The 14,229-nt window shown below is 47.0% G+C and overlaps 1 protein-coding gene across 2 annotated transcripts in view; it reads right to left on the reverse strand.

Moving 5' to 3' along the window:
- The window catches only part of LOC308676995 (disks large homolog 4), a gene marked incomplete at both ends in the record, with an annotated part of 89,400 nt that overhangs the window by 8,555 nt on the left and 66,616 nt on the right, over nt 1-14,229 (reverse strand). For both annotated transcript variants that reach the window (XM_081343090.1, XM_081343089.1), the window contains 8 exons: nt 3,901-4,057; nt 4,753-4,891; nt 5,340-5,484; nt 6,866-7,002; nt 8,239-8,408; nt 9,772-9,896; nt 10,590-10,640; nt 10,875-10,928. In XM_081343090.1, the coding sequence (XP_081199216.1) occupies nt 3,901-4,057; nt 4,753-4,891; nt 5,340-5,484; nt 6,866-7,002; nt 8,239-8,408; nt 9,772-9,896; nt 10,590-10,640; nt 10,875-10,928 (978 nt within the window). The remainder of the gene's footprint in view (nt 1-3,900; nt 4,058-4,752; nt 4,892-5,339; nt 5,485-6,865; nt 7,003-8,238; nt 8,409-9,771; nt 9,897-10,589; nt 10,641-10,874; nt 10,929-14,229) is intronic.

Raw genomic sequence — 14,229 nt, forward strand, 5'->3', positions numbered from 1 at the left:
TCCTCACTCTTAGGAAATTTCTCCTTAATTCCAGGTTGCTTCTCTCCTGGATTGGTTTCCATCTGTTGCTTCTTGCTCTGCCTTCAGGTGCTTTGGAGAAGAGGGGGAACCCCCCCTCTTCTTTGAGGCAGCCCCTCAAATACTGGAATACTGCTATCATGTCCCCCTTAGTCCTTCTTTTCTCTAGACTAGCCATTCCCAAATCCTGCAACCGTTCTTTGTATGTTTTAGTCACCAGGCCTTGGATCCTCTGAGTTACTCTTCTCTGCACTTTTTCCAAAGTTTCACCACCTTTTTTGTAATGTCGTGGCCAAAACTGGCTGCAGTATTCCAGATGTGGCCATACTAAGGCTCTGTAAAGCAGTCCTAAATACTTCAGCTGATTTTGATTCTATGCCTCTGTTTATACAACCAGGGATTGCATTAGCTTCTTTAGTTGCTGCCGCACACTGCTTATTATACTGCTCATTATTTTATTTTATTTTATTTTATTTATTTTATTACATTTATATACTGCCCTTTCCCGAAGGACTCATTATAAATAAGCAGTTTGCGGCAGCAACCAAAGAAGCTAATACCAACCCTGGGTTTTATATTATAATAAATATTACATATATATCATTATATATATATATGTGTGTGTGTGTGTGTGTGTATGTATATGTATGTATGTGTATATATATATATATATATATATATATATATATATATATATATATATATATATATATATATATACATATATATATATATATATATATATATATATATATATATATGTATGTGTGTATATATATATACACATACATACATACATACATACACACACACACACACACACACACACACACACACACACACACACACATATATATATATATATATATATATATATATATATATATATATATATATATATATATTATTTATTTAATTAAATTTTTATACCGCCCTTCTCCCGAAGGACTCATATATATATGTATGTGTACGTGCCCACAGAGAGGGCCTCCTCAGGGTGCTTCCGGTCAGGGAATGTCGACTGGTGGCCCCCAGGGGGAGGGCCTTCTCTGTGGGTGCCCCCGGCACTATGGAACCAACTGCCGGTTGAGCTCCGGATGGCATCGGACCTCCGATCCTTCCGTCGCGGGTTGAAGACCCACTAGTTTGAGTTAGCTGGTCTGGCCTGAAGGGGAATATGGGTTTTTAATTGGTTTTATTATTTTACTATTGCTGTATTTTAATTGGGCATGGTTTAATTCTCTTTTAATTTTTGTACAGTTATTTATATATGCCCTGTGAACCGCCCTGAGTCCCTAGGGAGAAGGGCGGTATAGAAATCCAAGAAATGAAATGAAATGAAATGAAAAATATATATATATATATATATATATATATATAGGTCCGACCCATCGCGACCCTATGGACAACGTTCCTCCAGGCTTTCCTGTCCTTTTACCATCTTCTGGAGTCCATTTAAGCTCACGCCTACTCTCTCTCTCTCTCTCTCTCTCTCTCTCTATATATATATATATATATATATATATATATATATATATATATATATATATATATATTCACGGGTATGTAGGTCTTGGCGTATTTTCCCGTGTAAGATTGAGAGTGTCTTACACTCTCAATCTTAGACGGGAAAAGACCCGAATACGCCAAGACCTACATAGATAAATAGATAGATAGATAGATAGATAGATAGATAGATAGATAGATAATATATAGATATATATAGATATATAGATATATACATATACATACATACATACATATATATATATATATATACTGTATATATTGATAAGCAGGATAATAAACAGTCTAATAAATATTACAATAAATATTATGTATATTTTAAGCAATATCATAAGCAGGATAATAAACTATAATAAATAGTATAATAAATATTATATATATTATCATAAGCAGGAAAGTAAGCAATATAATAAGCAGTATAATAATTAGTAAGATAAATATTATAATATATATTACAATAAATATTGTATAATAAGCAAGTATAATAATTAGTAAGATAAACATTATAATATATATTACAATAAATATTGTATATTATAACAAGCAGAATAAACTATAATAAATATTATAATAAATATTATATATATTATAGTAAGCAGGATAGTAAGCAGTATAATAAATATTATATATATTCTAATAAGCAGTAAAATAAACTATAATAAATATTATAATAAATATTATGTATACTAGCAAGCAATATACTAAGCAGTGTAATGAATATTATATATATATGTATGTATGTATGTATGTGGTGGCACGACAGCTCCCTTTGAACCTGGAGGAAACTGAATATCTAGATCCGTACCAATCGGGTTTCAGACCCGGGCACAGCACGGAGATGGCATTGGTCGCACTGGTGAATGATCTCTGGCGGGCCCGAGATAGAGGTTATTCCTCTGTCCTGGTCCTATTAGATCTATCAGCGGCTTTTGATACCATCGACCATGGTATCTTACTGCGTCGTCTTGAGGGGATGGGAGTGGGAGGCACCGTTCTGCAGGTGGTTCTCCTCCTACCTCTCGGACCGTTCGCAGACGGTGTTGGCAGGAGGGCAGAGGTCAAGCCCTAGGCCTCTTAGTTGTGGAGTGCCTCAGGGTTCGGTGCTCTCGCCCCTCCTGTTCAACATCTATATGAAGCCGCTGGGAGAGATCATCCGTAGCTTCGGGGTGAAATATCATCAATATGCTGATGATACCCAGCTATTCATCTCCACCCCGAACCAACCCAGTGATGCCCTCGATGTGATGTCCCGTTGCCTGGAAGCAGTACAGATTTGGATGGGAGAAAACAGGCTTCGACTCAACCCGGCCAAGACTGAGTGGCTGTACATACCGTCATCTCGTTTAGTCCAAGAGGTTCCATCTCTGACTATAGGAGGAGAGATGTTACCTCCCATTGATAGAGCACGCAATCTGGGCGTCCTCCTAGATTCACGACTCAGTTTTGAAGATCATATTGGAGTCGTGGCTAGGGGGGCATTTGCACAGATTCGTCTTATATACCAATTGCGCCCCTTTTTGGACCGAGATGCCCTACGTACAGTCACCCACGCACTCGTAACCTCCCGTATTGATTACTGTAATGCTCTCTACATGGGGCTGCCCTTGAAGACCACCCGAAGGCTTCAGCTGGTGCAGAATGCAGCTGCACGGGTTGTGATGGGAGCACCCCGATACTCCCATATTACACCCCTCCTGCGTGAGCTGCATTGGCTACCAGTTGCCCTCCGGGTGAGATTTAAGGTGCTGGTACTTACCTTTAAAGCCCTACATGGCTTAGGTCCGGGATACTTGCAGGACCATCTGCTGCCGGGAACAAATTCCCATCGTCCAGTACGCTCACACAGAGAAGGCCTCCTCAGGGTACCGTCAGCTAGGCAATGTAGGCTGGCGACCCCCAGGGGGAGGGCCTTCTCTGTGGGAGCGCCAACCCTATGGAATCAGCTCCCCCCTGAGCTTCAGATGGCCCAAAACCTCCAATCCTTTTGCCGCGGCCTCAAAACACTCCTGTTCCACCAGGCTGACCTGGACTGACAGGCATTTTAATTAATTTATATTTAGAATTTTTAATTTATTTTTAATTCTTTAATCTTAATTTATTGCACAGATGCTTTCAATTTTATTTTTATCTTGATTTCTGTACTTATTATATGTTTTGTTGTTAGCCGCCCTGAGTCCTTCGGGAGATAGGGCGGGATATAAATCCCATCAATAAATAAATAAAATAAATGTATGTATGTATGTATGTATTCTGATATGCAGTATAATGCCTACTATCCTGCTTATTAGTCTGGTTCAACCCCAGGCCTGCTGGCCCTTCGAGGGAGCCGCAGGAGTGGGAGGGGGTGTCTCTTACTGAGAAGATCTGGTCCCCCTTCCGAAGTTCCCCGCTGAGGTCAGCCGGTCCTCCGGCCAGGATGAAGGAGATGAAAATGCCCTCGCCGTCTTCGCCCCCCACGATGTTGAACCCCAGCCCTGTGGAGCCACGGTGGATCACGATGCGGCGTGGTTCCCTGGAGAGAGAGAAAAAAGTGAGGGGGTCCCAGGGGGTCATCTAGTCCAGCCCCCGCTCCCCTGCTGGCTGGGCTACTCTGGGAGTTGAAGCCTACACATCTTCAAATGGCCGAGTTTGAAACGGACTCCCCTCCTCCCGATGTCTCACGTGGCTCCTTCCGTGGCCTTCCTTCCGAACCCTTTCGGGTAATTAAATCTGTGCTCGGATCTCCACTTGGTGACCCTTTTCAGACTAAGCCAACCCAAATCCTTCGCATCTTCCTCTGCGGTGGCCGTGCGCCCTTTGGCAGCCCACTGGGCTCACTCCAAATTGAAACTGTCTTGGCAACTGACTCGCATTTATGATGGCCGGAGCGTCCCAGAGATCTCGTAATCCCCTTTGGCGGCCTTCTGACAGCCCAAGTCAATGGGGAAGCCAGATCCGCTTAACAACCGTGTTCCTCATTTAACAACCGCAGTGATTCCCTTAACAAGAGTGGCAGGAAAGGTCGTAAAATGGGGCAAAGCTTGCTTAAAAAACTGTCTCGCTTAACAACCTAAATTTTGGGCCCAGCTGTGGCCAAGCAGAGCCGTTCACTGTCCTTGGTGCTGAATCCACAGCTGCCTTCAGCACCAAGGACAGCCAATGGCTCGGCCGAGGCTCTGCGCCAGGTGCGAGGAGGCCACACCCTGAGGAGGCGGAGCCAGCACTTACCTGGGAATATCTTCCTCCCCCATCAGTTCTTTTGGGATGGGGGAGTACCTCCGAGGAGAGGTGGGGGTCATGGCTTGTGGGTAGTCGCTACCCAGGTAACTCTGATGACCGATTTCGTTGTCCAGGTGATGAGAGTAAGCTAGCCACAAAGAAGAATAATAATGATGATGATTTATTGGATTTATACACCACCCGGCTTCCAAACGAACATGCAAGGAAGCAAAAGGGAAGGAAGCGGGATTAAAAAAGGGGGAGGTGGCGTTTTTGCAGAGGCAAAGAGCTTTGATTAAGAATTTGCACACACACAAAAATGTATTTCTCATCTGTTGGTGGGCAGTAATGTGTTTTTTTAATAGATCAGTGAAGCTCTGCAAATGTTAAAAATAAAGGCCTTTAAGGTCCCTCACAGCCAGAGATATAAAAAAAAATCCCCCAGTTTTGCAAGTATGATGAGTTTAGTCGGGTTTCCTCTGGAGAGGTCAGGGTCATTCTCAAGCCCATGGATGACCAAGGATGCCTCCGTTGTGAGGTTCTCTAAGAAGGGAGGAGGTGGAGAGAGCAGGAGGAAGGGGCGGGAAGCCACTCACAGGAAGTGAGGTCAGGAGGGGCGTAAGAGTCGTTCAAGTCGAGGGTGGTGGGCTTGGCCACCTTCAGGTACACAATGTCGAAGGTGTTCTTCAGAGCTGCCACAGCGTCTTCGTGCATGACATCCTCCAGGCTCACATTGTTTACCTGCAAGTAGGGGGGGAGAAAGGGCTGTTGATTGACAGACTCACCTGTGGTGTTGGGTGAAGGCACTCCGCGTCCCACTCAACCCATTTTCATCCTGGCTAGTTACAAACTTAGCATCTGTTTAGCTCAGCATTTCTCAACCTTGGGAACTTTAAAAAGTGTGGACTTCAACTCCCAGAATTCCCCAGCCAGCAATGGGGAATTACACATCTGAGATGAAGGGAGACGTAATCCCTGAAAGATCACCTCTTGTGAAAGTTGTGAATTTCCCCCAGCCTACACTTAGGGGTGCCGACAGGAAGAAAGAGCCAGCGACATCACATATATCATGACTTAAATGCACAAATTTGTGAGTTCGCTTAAGTTGGGCTAGGTTGGGTTGGGTTAGGTTGGGTTTAGTAGAGTTGAGTTGAAGAGTTGGATTGGGTTGAGTTGAGTAGAGTTGAAGAGTTGGGTTGGGTTGAGTTGAGTTGAAGAGTTGGGTTGGGTTGAGTAGGGTTGGGTTAGATTAACTTCAATTGAGTTGGGATGAGTTGAGTTGGGTTCAGTAAGGTTAAATTGGCTTGAATTGAATTGTTGAGTTGGGTAACATTAAGTTAGGCTGAGTAGCATTGAAGAGTTGGGTTGGGTGGAGTTGGGTTGTGCTTGATGAATTTCAATTGAATTGGGATGAATTGAGTTGGGTTTGGTAAAAGTTAAATTGGGTTGAATTGAATTGTTGAGTTGGGTAAGGTTAAATTAAGTTGAGTAGTGCAGAAGAGTTAGGTTGGGTTGGATTTGATGAACTTCAATTGAGTTAGGATGAGTTGAGTTGGATTGGGTAAGGTTACATTGGGTTGAGTTGAATTGAGTTGGGTTGGGTAAGCTTAAATTAGGTTGAGTTGAATGGAGTTGGGTTGAGTAAGGTTAAATTGGTTTGAGTTGAATTGAATTGGGTTGGGTAAGGTTAATTTAGGTTGAGTTGAATTGAATTGGGTTGGGCAAGGTTAATTTAGGTTGAGTTGAATTGAGTTGTTGGGAAAGGTTAAATTAGGTTGAGTTGAACTGAGTTGGGTTGAGTAAGGTTAAATTAAGCTGATGTCAAGTTTCCGATGTCAGCAGCGTTGACAGCTGAGTTGAGTCATTAGGCTGAGTTGGGTTGGGTTGGGTTAAATTAACTTGAATTTAGTTGGGTTGAGTTGAGTAAACTGAACTGAACTGAAGATATCTGAAGCATTATGGCTGATTTGGCCAGATCTATCATCCCTTGTTAATCTGGACTGAAATTATCTATTCCTTTTGGCTATCTCTAGATTTAACTTTGGGGGAATTCTTGTAAGACCGTTCCCCCACCCGGGTTCTTGGGCAGCCCACAAACAGTCCCACCCAGCCCAGGCCTTACCGCCAGGATTTTGTCCCCGATCTGCAGCCGCCCGTCCTTGTGGGCTGCTCCGCCCTCAATGATTTTGGTGACGTAGATGCTGTTGTCCCCCGGAATGTGCTGGTTGCCCACACCGCCCGCAATGCTGAAGCCCAGCCCTGTGGAAAAAGTCCAGAGGAGAAAGTTTGTGATAGAGAAGGGTGGAGAGCAGGGTGCACGTAAGGTGAAAACATCTGGAGGAAACATTTTCTTAGGGCTGAATTCTTTTTAACACAGGTCCACCACCTATGGTCCACAGCCCGGTACCGGGTCCACAACAGGCCACGGGAACACCTAGCGAGCTCCACCCCACTCGCGGGAGTGCTTTTAACCATTTTAAGAAGATCCCATACAATCTCTAATATCATCTAGCCCAGAATTTCCCAAACTTTCTGGCTTGACAGCCCAGCAGGGAAATATGCGTGCACGCAGCCCTGCACGTTCATGGGCAAACGGGAGCACGCAGGACACCGGCGCTAGTGCGCGTGTGCCCCCGCAAGTGGGCTGCGCGTACCCATGGCACATGAGCTACCGCCTGTGTGCATGCGCAAATGGGCCACATGCCCCCCACGGCACAGGCACGTACATGCAAATGGGCCGCAAGCGCCTGCGTGACACTGGCGGCGATGCTAGCGTTCCCACGCGTGTGCAAATGGTGCTACCGTGAGTGGGTGGGGCTCGCCAGCTATTCCTGGGGCCAGTGGCCAACCTGGGTACTAGTCCAACCCCCAGCCCATGTCAGCATCTACTGCGTGACATGAGCATCTGGATAACTTGAAGGCCTCCAGCAATTAGAACTGACATTCCATACTAAAAGACAGCATGGATGCAACAGCCCTTCTCCCTCATTTGTGCCCAGCACGTGGCCTTTAAAGATACACTGTGCCTGCCACTGGAGGTTCCATTAGCTGTGCTAGGGCTGACAGGATGGTGGGGGTGGAGAAGATCTTTTTTTCCCTCTATGAAGGGTCCCTGTTCAGAAGCAGAACCAGACACGAATTCTCCACTTAGGGCAGTACTTGTCACCTTTGGCGACTTGACGATGGGTGGACTTCAGCTCCCAGAATTCCCTGGCGCTAATACATCCCTTTTGCTAGGTACACCCATTGTGGCCTGCATACTCCCTTGCAATCCCTTTCTCTGCAATCTCTCCACCCTAGGGGGATAGGAGAAAAAAAAAAGAAAGGCATGGCTGGCTATGGAATTCTGGGAGTTGAAGTCCACCCATTTTAAAGCTGCTGAAGTTGAGAAAGACTGGTTTGGGGTAACGTGGCTTCACCCAAGAGTCCTAAAGAGGGGGAACATGAGCTCCCCCAGGTCTGTGGGAAGTCCTGGGGGGGGCTGAGGGTGGTTACCTTTAGGACCTTTGATCAGCTTGATCTCGATCACCTTCTCTGCCAGCGGTTTCCGGCGCATGACGTAGAGCCGCACGATGGAGCCGGCCTCCTTCAACGCTTCCACTGCCGTGCTGTGGGTCACCTCCCGTACGTCCACATCGTTCACAAAAAGAATGCTGTCGTTCACTCTGTTCCGGGGGAGAAATCATAAAAAAAAATAAATCAGAATTGTAATTCCCCCCGGGAGTCATTTGGTTGACTCGGGCAGCTGGAGAACTGGAATGCACGAATAAAATAGATTACAGGCAGTCCTCGACTTATGAGCACGCGCTTAGTGACCATTTGAAAAAAAAAGGACTTACGACTGCTTTACACACTTACGACTATTGCAGCATCCCCTGTGGTCACGTTGTCAAAATTCGGACGCTTGGCAACTGACTCGCATTTATGACGGTCGCAGCGTCCCAGGGGCGGGTCACGTGATCCCCTTTTGTGACCTCCTGACATGCAAAGTCAATGGAGAAGCTGGATTCGCTTAACAACCGTGTTGCTAATTGAACAACTGCAGTGACTCACTTAATAACACTGGCAAAAAAGGTCGTAAAATCGGGCAAAATTCACTTAACAGAATAGAATAGAATAGAATAGAATAGAATAGAATAGAATAGAATAGAATAGAATAGAATAGAATAGAATAGAATAGAATAGAATAGAATAGAGGATGGAATTGGAATTGGAATTGGAATTGGAATAGAATAGAATAGAATAGAATAGAATAGAATAGAATAGAATAGAATAAGAAATGGAAAGAATAGAATAGAATAGAATAGAATAATAAGAGAATAATAAAAAATAGAATAGAGAGGAACAGAACAGAACAGAATAGAATAGGGCTCAATTGTGTTCACAAGTCAAGGACTCCCTGAAATAAATTTTAAAAGGGGGGAAGAGATGGACCATGGAAGCTGGGTTTTTGGGGATGGGGGGGGCGGACAGAACTGATGTCCTCTTGGTCCCCTTCTTCAGATCTGGCTCCATTTACGGCAAAGAGATCAAAGGAACAAAAGGGATTGTGCGAGATTTGAGATAAATTAAGCTAGGATGAAGCTTGGATCATAGTTTTGGGGCCACCATCTTGACTTTTTTGACTTCTTGGGGGGGGGGAACAGATAAAGACCCCTGCTCAGTCTCTCCCTATTTTGACCCGCTCCCTTGCAAAGGATCAGATGAAAGCCTTCGGCCATATTGTTTGGGATGAAGGGAATATCCGGGTAGCTTTTATCAGAATTTCTGTCTTGCTTTTCAAGCCTCGCAGGTGACAACTTTAGCCAGTCTTGGGGGTGGGGGGGGGCAGGGGGTGGGAAGCAGCTCAGCAGGGCTAGGGATGGTGAGTCCTGGGATGGGACACCACCAGGAGAGCCAGGTTTCTAGGTGGATCTAAAAACCGAGCCAAGCAAGAAGGCAAAGCCATCTCTACACGGCCTCTTCAGAGAACGCAGCGCTGGAAGGATTCTTCCACCCACCCCCCGCCACCCCACGCCCGACGTTCACCTTAATCTGCCATCTTGAGCGGCCGCCCCTCCAGGGATGATTTTGGTGATGAAGATGCTGGGGTCGTCGCCAACGTGTGGATTGTCGGTGCCCCCGGCAATGCTGAACCCCAGCCCGGAGTTGCCCTGCGAGAGAGTAAGGTCTAAGTACAAACTTCAACTCCCAGAATTCCCCAGCCAGGAAGGCATCCTTAAGTCCTGCAGACTTCAACTCCCATAATTGAGATTGAGATTGAGATTTATTAAATTTATATGCCGCCCTTCTCCCCAAGGACTCAGGGCGGCTCACAACAATAAAAAATTAAAAAACATAAAGTACAAAATTTAAAAAAGAATTAAACAATGGATGTAATAAATGACAATTTAACCCAGCCAGAAAGGCATCCTTAAGTCCTGAGGACTTCAGCTCCCAGAATTCCCCAGCCAGGAAGGCATCTTTAAGTCCTGCAGACTTCAACTCCCAGAATTCCCCAGCCAGGAAGGCATCTTTAAGTCCTGCGGACTTCAACTCCCAGAATTCCCCAGTCAGGAAGGCATCCTTGAGTCCTGCAGACTTCAACTCCCAGAATTCCCCAGCCAGCATACTCATTGTGGCCCTGATTACTCTCTTATAATCCCTTCCTCTCCAATCTCTCTGCTTTAAGGGATAGGTGAAAAAAAAACCAGGCATGGCTGGCTGGGGAATTCTGGGAGCTGAAGTCCACCCGTCTTAAAGTTGCAAAGTTGAGAAACATACGTAAATGACTTCTTTGTCCCCTTGATTTCGCACGCACGCACGCACGCACACACACACACACACACACAAACACACACACTTACCCTCTCTAGTGTAATCTCTTCATATTCCATCTCGCCTTCGGTTCCATTTACCTGCCGGGAAAAAAGAAGGATGCGCAGTGAGAGGTTTGATGGAGGCGGGTTGGTTTGCTGCCCCAAGAGGGAAAAACTTCTGGAAGACCTTCGGGATTCGGGCGGTGGGGGTGGGGGGGTGGGGAGAGAGGCGGAAGTGGCCAGCGAGGGGGGGTGTCATGCGAGGGCGGGGTGGGGGGGGGCTGGCCAGAGGACCTGGGGGAGGCGTCGAAGTGGACCTCTGCGGAAACTCACATAAGCTGGTGCTTCTAAAGTGTCGGTGTTGACAATGACGGGTGGAGAATTGGCCTGGAGACAGACAAAGAGAGAGAGAGGGGGGGGGGAAAGAGGAGGGGGCGAAATTATAGGACTGCACAGCCTGGAGGCCACGTCTCCTGATAATCTCTTTCTTGCAAGGGTCTTCAGCAGATCTGGATCTGCAAGGGCCGGGGACCCCACCCCTGGATGCTTTTTCCACCCACCCACCCCTCGTGCATGCAGCCTGGACAACCCCCTTCCCCCCCCCCGCCTCCCCCAGCCTGACCCCCCCCAAAAAACCTCAAATCTGCATTCTCCCTTCCATCCATGCAGCCCCTTCGCAGGGCCATTTTATGCTGGAGCCCAAAACGCCGTGCAATGCAAACAGGGATCTCCATATGAAAATAAAATAAAAATAAAAATAATAAAATAAAATAAAATAAAATAATAAAATAAAATAATAAAATGAAATGAAATGAAATGAAATAAAATAATAAAATAAAATAAAAAATAAAAATAATAATAATAATAAAATAAAATAAAATAAAATAAACCAAATATTGCACAGTGGGTTGCCGAGTGCAGGGCGCAAAATGTGGCTACCCTGAGTAGCTGGTGGGGTCCCTGACTGACGGAGACGGGGCAAAGGGAGGGGAGGAGAGGGCCCAAGGGAACTCCACGCATATCTCTTGCGATGCCAAATTGGGACACCGGTAGGCATCGTACTGGCGGGGTAGCCACGGGGGTGGGGGTGCCAACCTGTTTGGCCTGGAATCCAAGAGGGCTGAAGTCCTGCTTGGCTCCCCACCCACTCACCTCTCTCTCCCCCCACTCCATTTTTCATGCTTTCCCTCTTTTTCTTCCACCTCCAGTGGCTGACAACAGTCTCCATGGCAACGCCATGACAACAGCATCTCCCTCTGGGGATGCAAATGAAGGGGACAGTCCTCAGGTGGGAGGGGCTGAACTATGTATTTGGGGAGGGGGGGCTATTTTATTGGAAAGAGGGAGGGAGCAACCCCAGTCTCCCCCCCCCAGGCCAAAATGACCCTCCCGTCCGTCTGTCACGGGGGCAAGGAAGGACGTCAGCCCAGCTTCCCAACCTGAACCCTCTTTGGGGGTGGTGGTGTTTGGACTACAGCACCCATCAGCCCCCGCCCGGGGTGGATGGACATTGGAGTCCAACGTCCCGTGGGCAGGGGAGGCTGGAGGGGTGTAGTGGAGGTCTGCGTCTGGAAATGCACATTTGAACTCCTCAGGGTGATGCCACAAACCACGGCTTCCTCGTTGGAGCGGCGACACGTCAACGAAGCCGTGATGTCATCAAGGCTTGTTCCCAGGGCAGGGATTATGGGTGGGGAATGGACAGTCTGGATTCATAGCCTAACCAAGGCCTAACCAAGAATTATTAAGGTAGCGGCAAAGAACGTCAGCCATTCCACGGAAGGCGGGGGGGGGGTGTATATATAAATTTATTTATTCAGCCTGATAAATTCAATATTTCCAGACAGCGTGGAAATTCTTTAAGTACTGTTGGTGTGAAAAATGGATTTTTTTTCACGTAAATTTCAATCTGCAACTCCCGATAATTCACCATTTTTTTCAGATTACTTTTAATCAAACCGTACAGCACCTAGAATAGCAACAGTTCTGTCTAGTGGTTAAGGCACCGGGCTAGAAACTAAGGAGCCGGTGAGCTCTAGTCCCGCATTAGGCATGAAACCCAGCTGGGTGACTTTGGGCCAATCAGAGGAGACGGTGAGTTCTAGTCCCGCCTTAGGCATGAAAGGCAGCTGGATGAATCTGAGCCAATCACCAGGAGACGGTGAGTTATAGTCCCGCCTTAAGCATGAAAGCCGCCTGGGTGACTTTGGGCCAATCACCAGGAGACGGTGAGTTCTAGTCCCGCCTTAGGCATGAAAGGCAGCTGGATGAATCTGAGCCAATCACCAGGAGACGGTGAGCTATAGTCCCGCCTTAAGCATGAAAACCGGCTGGGTGACTTTGAGCCAATCACCAGGAGACGGTGAGTTCTAGTCCCGCCTTAGGCATGAAACCCAGCTGGGTGACTTTGGGCCAATCACCAGGAGACGGTGAGTTCTAGTCCAGCCTTAGGCTTGAAAGGCAGCTGGATGAATCTGAGCCAATCACCAGGAGACGGTGAGCTATAGTCCCGCCTTAGGCATGAAACCCAGCTGGGAGACTTTGGGCCAATCACCAGGAGACGGTGAGTTCTAGTCCCGCCTTAGGCATGAAAGGCAGCTGGATGAATCTGAGCCAATCACCAGGAGACGGTGAGCTATAGTCCCGCCTTAAGCATGAAAACCGGCTGGGTGACTTTGAGCCAATCACCAGGAGACGGTGAGTTCTAGTCCCGCCTTAGGCATGAAACCCAGCTGGGTGACTTTGGGCCAATCACCAGGAGACGGTGAGTTCTAGTCCCGCCTTAGGCTTGAAAGGCAGCTGGATGAATCTGAGCCAATCACCAGGAGACGGTGAGCTATAGTCCCGCCTTAGGCATGAAACCCAGCTGGGAGACTTTGGGCCAATCACCAGGAGACGGTGAGTTCTAGTCCCGCCTGAGGCATGAAAGCTGGCTGGGCTTTCTTTCTCTCTCAGGCCAACCCACCTCACAGGGTTGTTGTTGAGGGGAAAATAGGAGGAAGAAAAAGCATTTGGCCTATTCGTTGCCTTGAATTACTTAGAAAGTAATAAAAGTGTGATTTAAAAAATCTAAAAATAAAGAAGTAAATAAAATAAAAGCTTTTTAACAACTGTTCTGTCAGGCACGCTACATATGAACGAGAGGCCTGCCTCTTTAATTATGATGATCATTATTAGGCCGCTCAGTACGAATTGGGACCCCCCCCAATCCCCCCAATATTCAGCCCCTATTTCCCCTCTACAAGGATCGGCAGGGCAGTTCCCAGGATGCCCAGCCAACAGAGCGCAAAGAATTCTGGGAATTGCAGTCTTTCTCCTAAGGGTGCGAGACTAGGAAAAAAAAACAACCCAATTTAGCAAAGGAACGCCCCCCCCTTCATCTTCCCACGTTTCCCTTTCCTTCCCCAGCGCGCCCCACCCCTCATTCCCAACCTGTCCTTCCCTATTAACAGAGTCCTTCTGGTGGGGTTCACTTTCGTCAGGGTGACTTCAGAGGTCATCTAGCCGAGCCCCCGGTTCAAGGGAGGACCCGCCAGCGTAGCAGCTTCGCCAGTTCAAGTGCCCCCCCCCACCCGCCAGGGAATTTTCCTCCTTTATACCCTCCCCCCCATTCCCCAGGTTAGAACCAGGCCTGGGTTCAACTCCTGCCTTCGGGGGCCAGAAAGGAGAAGCCCACCCACCCTTCTGG

Source organism: Vipera berus, assembly GCF_964194415.1.
Source record: "Vipera berus genome assembly, chromosome: Z".
In the NCBI taxonomy this organism is placed as follows: Eukaryota; Metazoa; Chordata; class Lepidosauria; order Squamata; family Viperidae; genus Vipera; species Vipera berus.